Raw genomic sequence first — 6,313 nt, forward strand, 5'->3', positions numbered from 1 at the left:
AGGACCAGCTGGAACGCAAGGGGGTTTATTTCCTGCCACATTCCCTTACCTCTGAACGCAACAATCCCACAGCTCGGCTCTTTTCCCCAGCTCCCGGTGCAGCTGTATGCGTGGTAAGCACTGCACACTCCAGGGCTGTACCTGGACATCACATCACCCCAGGCACACTCACTCACTGGCCTCAGGTGGAATTTCCCAGCACCGAGACTCTGGAGTCAGCTGGAAGAGCTCAGTGAGATGGATTAGCTCCAGTCTGGATGTGGCAGGTACAAGGACCACAGGCCCCAGCCCAGTCCAGGCAGACAACAAGAGCACCTCAGGGCAGGAGAGCACCCCCAGAGCACCCTTCAGACTGATGCTCAGTCGCTGATCATCCTGCTTGGCCTTTGCCATCTCCCCTTTCATCTGCCCCTTCCCCAGGTGGAGCAGGAGTGATCAAGGTCCCATCTGGGATCTCCACCACCCCCAGCCCAGCAGCCCCCTTTCTCTTCTGCCCCATGCAAGGGGTGACTGTCACCAGTCACCCTGGTGTTGCCAGGTTCCCCACATGCTCCCACCTGCAGAGTGGAGCTGGGGCTCAGCCTTGCCCACGTCTTGTTCTTACCTTAAGGTTCTTGTTGCACAGATGGGGAGATGGGGTCGGACACACCAGGGTCCTGCTTGGAAATGCCCACGAGGAGAAGCAGAAGTTTGCTCAAGGGTTATTGTGAAAGGATCTGGGACACATCCCTTTTTTATCTTTAGCTCCTACCCATTTTTCAGTGGCACTTTCACATCCGCCACAGAGCCGTCCATCAGCTCAGCAGAACATGTCATCCCCAAGCACCACCCGGCGGCCCCAGGCATGCAGCTCTGGCCCTGGGGAGCAGAGGGATGTCTGCTCTGCCCTGCAGGGTCCCTGGGTCATGCTTGCTATGGGGAATGCTGCCATGAGCTCCAGACAAGTTTGGGGTAACCCCTCAGGGCTGCAGAAATGCACATGCACTTATAACTATCATTCCTCAGGCTTCTCTGCACACACCCAGCGCAGCCCCGAGGATGCTACAGGGTCTCAGAATCCACTACCTTGAATCTGTTCTCCAGGTTTTCCTATATGTTGAGGATGGGAAGTGATTCCATCCTCTGGTAAAAGCATTTCCCGTCCTGCTTCCTCCTGGTGCCTGTGGTGGGGAAGCACAGGATGTTCATGGGAGATGACCTCCTTTTCCACTGTACAAAGTGTGCCACCAGGAGGAGTCTCCTGGTGGGCTTTGGTGGGGTCTGCAGTCTCCAAAGCCACAGGCTCCTTTGGTCTGGCTCAGAGAAGCCAGTGCTTCCCCTGCCCTGAGCCTGTTAAGGGTAGGATGTCCCAGCCACCAGAGGCATGGCCATGAGGTCATGCATGGTCTGTGGCCATCTGCAGCTGAATTGAAGGGGAACAGGAGTACCAGGGCCCCTGCCTGGAGGAGTCTTGGTCCCCCCTGACCTCTGGGCATGGGCACAGGAACCACCCCCTTCCTGCACTCAGTGTGGCTGCGAGTCCTACCCCACTGAGCAAAGCCAGGGTTAGGAATGGTGTGTGATGCTCTGATGCTGGACATGGACAAGCCAGCGAGGACTTGGGGCTGTTCTGATGCCACACATGCACACAGCATCCACCCAGACGTATGTGGGCCCCACCTGCAGAAAGGCAAGTCATGGAGGAACAAACACGCGGGGCCACGTGCACTGGGGAAAGTTTTATTGACACTTTCCACAGCTGGGTCATGGCAAAGGTGCTGCTGCAAAACTGCTCCAAGACTCATTTCTGTCCCTGGTGGGAAGGGGAAAGGTGCAGAGAGACCTCTGGCTCAGCCAGGTGATACGGGGTTCTCAGGGTGGCTGCACATGGCAGTGCCAGCAGCACCCTTTGGGCTTGGCACCATCACTCTGGGTGCAGATGCATCCAGATGTGCCTGTTTCCCCTTTTCAGGGGCCACCAGTGCTCAGTCCCTGGGCCAGGTCATTGTGTCTGGTGGGTAGGGCTGACCTCTTCACTGGGGCTTCCCACCCAGCAGAGAAACCTGGAGCATCAGCAACAGCCTGGCACAAGCAGCAGTGTTTGCAGGGCAGGGTGAAGGGGTCAGCATGGTGGGCTCTGGTGGTCCTCTAGTCCTGGAAAAGCAGGAACCCAGAGAAGATGCTGTCGGAGTTACCGATGCCCACCATGCCATTGTAGTCATTCACTGTAAGCCAGACCTGGTTCCCAGTGTCCAAGTGGAGGAGGATCCCACCAGAGCTGACCTGCATGGTGTTAGTCTTGTGGTCACAAAAGCTGGCCATCTTGACCTCATCCTTGTGCAGAATGACACAGAGGTTGGCTGTCTGTGAGGTGTGGAACACAAAGTAGTAGAAGCCGGGGATTCTGCAGGTGAACTTGCCCGTGGTGGTGTTGTAGTCATGGTTGGTGTTGGTGATGATGTGGTTGAACACCACGGGGATGTTCTTCAAGGGGTGCTCACCAGTCTGCCTCGTCACTGAAAATGCTGACTGGTGCTTCTGCTTGTAGCTCCCTGCCATTCCGGGCCCTCCAGCCGTGCCAGGGTCTCCAGGGTCTCCAGGGGCACCAGGGACACCCATGGGGCCAGTCTTGCCTGGCAAACCAGGGCTGCCTGGTTCCCCTTTCATGCCCTTGGGCCCTCGTGTTGCAGGAGTGGCTGGGATCCCTGTGGGGTGGTGAAAGGGAGTAAGTGTCAATGGCAGGATGTGGGGATGGGCCCCTCCAGCCCCTTCTCTCAGGCAGGAGAGGGTTGTTGTCTCTCTCCAGCTGCCTTTCCTCCTGCCCTCTCCACAGAGGATGCTCTCCTTAGGCCTGGACACCAAGGCAGAGCAGTTGTGGAAGACCCAATGGCCCCCATTCAACAGCCTGTGTGGTTCACCTCCTTGATACTCACCTGGCTCGCCTTTGGCTCCCTTCAGCCCATCCCGGCCATCCTTGCCTGGCAGACCTGGCATGCCTGGCAGGCCTGGGACCCCATAGCAGCTGTGATGGGCATCTCTGGTCACAGCAGACCCCAGATACAGGAGAAGAAAGGCGAGGGCCAGATGAAGCTGCTCCCAAAAGCTCTGCCCCATTTTGATGTCCTGGAGTTTGGAAATGGAAAGAAAGTGTTGGGAGGTGGTGGGGGGGAGCACATGGCATGCGACAAAGGAGGTGCTCTGAGGCTGGCTGCACCAGGAGCTCCTGGCTGTGATGGCTGAGCCCTCCAGTGTCCCCCCATTCCAAGTGCCATGTGGTGGAGAGGCAGATATGCGGTGACAGACCCTGGGGTCATCACCACCCCCAGGGCAGCCCTTGGTGGCACCAAGCGGGGTTGGACTTTCAGTCTGGATGGAGCCATGAGGTCTTGGGGCACCCATGGCCAGGCCCAGGCTCTCCCGGTGCAGTGCCCTGGACCCCCTGCAGATGCACACGCTGCCGCGGACTGTTACACCACGCTGCTCTGGGCAGGAGCTCCCTGGACCCGAGTGATCCCACCCCTCCTCCAGCAGCATCCTGACTTTCCTGACTCTGCCTGTCAGGTTCAAGCCCCCAGCAGCTGGAGATGTCCCAGGGCAATGCTTGGCCCATAGGAATGGGTCTGCCCCCAGCAAGACCAGCGCACATCTCCTCCCCATGACGTGTGCAGCCTGGCCATACTGTGTCTCCTCCTCTGCCTCCTCTCACATAGCCCAGTGCTGTGCCATACTGATGGACTCCTATGTCCCATGCAGCCCACCCCAAAGAGATAGACCCTGCAGCGTCTCTTACCTCTGGCAGGGGCTTCTGTGCTGCTGAGCCCTCTGTCTGCTGTGGGCACTGCTGCCGGCACAGCAAAGTGTGCGTGACTCTGAGACACCCTCCCTGAGGAAGTCTCCAAGTTAGGAAAGGGCCCCTGGGGACCCAGAACCCCTAGCTGAGTTTCACATCCTCCTGACTGGTTGTTTCCGCTGAGCAAGCACTTTCCTGTCTGTCCAGTGGGATCTGTACTTGTGCCACTGCAGCACATCCTTGACTTACTTGTGAGCAGAAAGGCAGCGAGTTGATGGGGAGCAGAGCCTCATGCCAGCCCCATGCAGCCAGAGACAGATGTGCAATGAAGGGCTCGTGCAAGGCCATTGCCTGGCTCTGATGGGACATGCTGCACCCCCAGGCAATGGCACTGAAGGATGTTTCTCCTTGTTTCTGACCTGCAGGCTGTCTGTCCTCCCTTCACCTTACCCTGTGCTCCACCACCGCTGCTGGGTGCTGGATTTGCTGGGAATCCAGAAACCCTGGTCAGGGTGTTGTTCCCCGTGGCTGAGGTGACCTCCTCCTCACTACTCCACGAATGGAGACATCTGACCATCCAACATGTGTGTAGCAGCTCCTCTGAGTAGCAGCCCCAAGGTATGGCACCTGCGTGGATTCTTGTTCTTGTGGTCTAAGCCCAGACAGCAACTAAGTACCACAGAGCTGCTCAGTCACAGCCCCCCGCCATGGTGGGATGGGGAGAGTTGGAAAAAAGGTAAAACCCATGGGCTGGGATAAGAGGAGTTCAATAATTGAGATAAAGTACAAATAATAGTAATGTTAATGCTAATACCGACACCAATGAAAAGGGAGATAACAAAGAGAGAGAGATGAAACAAAATAAGTATAACCAAGAAACAACACTGATGCAGAATACAATCGCTCACCACCCATGCACTGATGCCCATTCCATTCCCAAGTAGTGATAAGCCTCTCCTGGCCAGCTGCTCCCAGTTTCTATGCTGGGAATGCCGTGCTGTTGTATGGAATACATGAGAGACTGAAAAGTCCTTGATGAGGGCAAGTGCTACTGAACAACAACTCAAACATCAGTGTGTTGTCAGCACTGTTCTCAGACTAAGGCCGAAACACAGCACTACACCAGCTACTAGGAAGAAAATTAACTCTGTTACAGTTGAAACCAGGACGCTTCTCTGATGCTTTCTGGCTGCCTGATACCTGCCCAGCCTGCAGTACTGCCCACTAGTCTCACCCCAAGCTCCCAGGAGAGAAGAGCATCACTTCAACACTCCACCACCACCACCACACAATCACACCAGCCACGCTGACGTCCCTGTCGCTCCCTGCTGAAAGGCTGAAGGACCACAGTTGCTTTTCCCCTTCCTGAGAGAGTTTAGGTACCAAACAGTACCATGGGGGTGAAGTGCATGGCCTTCCTCTATTTGCTCTTGTACAGGACAGCTACCTTTGACTCATCCAAGAAAGGACACACATCAGCTAGTCCCAGAGATTTCCTGTTCCTCCCTGTAACTGCTCTGCTTGTACATTCAGACCCTTCTGTCCCTTTGCCTTTGCAGTTGGGGTCTGTGATCGGCAAGGGACAAGCTGGGATCGCTTCTCTCACTGGGCAGCTTGGGAAGGGGCCCAGGACATCGATGGTTCGGGGGAGACACATGAATACGAAAGAAAAGCCAAGGAGCTGTTGTGGAAGAAGGGTTTATTTATGCAGATGGAGAAGGGTGTGAGAGGCAGAAGTGGCTGGGTGCCAGGAAGGCTTTTGCAACGGTTGGTGTAGCAGAAGCAGTGGCACACAGTGATTTCCCACTCAGGAGCAAAGAACCATAGCTGGTAAAGGGCCCCAGGGCAACTGGACCTCTCCAGTGAGGGGGCTGAATGCCCAGGAAGAGATAAGGCTGCTTGGTCCAGGAGTCCTCTGCCTCCAGGATGGAGTGGGAAGGCTCAGCATGGAGGTAACTGCTCCAGTGCTGACCCACAGCCTGGCCACTCTGTGACACTTAGGGAAGCACAGGACCCATCTGGTGACTCAATTGGCAGCCATCTGTGTTTGCTGTGGTACTGAACCTTCACATGCACCCACAGGGGGAAAAGACCACCCAGACACACACCCTGCGATGCTCTGGTGTGGGGCAGGTCCAGGCTGGTGGATGGACCCATCAGCCCATCAGCGGGAAGAAGACGCTGTCTGCCTCGGAGCCGCTGTAGATCGTGCTGCCCCGGGCAGGGTCGGTGCTGAGGGAGACCCGGTCCCCCTGCACCAGGCTGAGCACGCTGCTGCCCGAGTTCACCTGCAGCAGTTGGCGGCTGTTGGAGTCGCAGAAGCTGACCACGTTCTCTCTGTTTTTGGTGATGCTCAGGCAGAGGTCACCATTGGAGATCACCTGGTAGGAGAAGTAGTAGAGCCCAGGGATGCGGCAGGTGAACTCCCCAGTCTGGGGGCTGTAGGAGCTCTCCTGGTTGGTGATGATGTTGTCAAACACCACGGTACTGCCCCTGGATGGTGGCGACCTCCGTGAGGCAGAGAAGGCAGGACGCGGCTGGCCC

General features: G+C 56.7%; 1 protein-coding gene across 1 annotated transcript in view; it reads right to left on the reverse strand.

Annotated features, from left to right (window-relative positions):
- Positions 1-2,127: 2,127 nt before the first annotated feature.
- Positions 2,128-6,313, reverse strand: part of LOC104407965 (collagen alpha-1(XXI) chain-like) — a 4,639-nt gene continuing 453 nt past the window's right edge. Inside the window, 3 exon segments of the mRNA XM_010017381.1 lie at positions 2,128-2,684; positions 2,913-3,102; positions 5,950-6,311. Coding sequence (XP_010015683.1) covers positions 2,128-2,684; positions 2,913-3,102; positions 5,950-6,311 — 1,109 coding nt within the window.

The sequence above is a fragment of the Nestor notabilis genome, unplaced genomic scaffold, assembly GCF_000696875.1.
Source record: "Nestor notabilis isolate BGI_N333 unplaced genomic scaffold, ASM69687v1 scaffold20396, whole genome shotgun sequence".
Taxonomy (NCBI): domain Eukaryota; kingdom Metazoa; phylum Chordata; class Aves; order Psittaciformes; family Psittacidae; genus Nestor; species Nestor notabilis.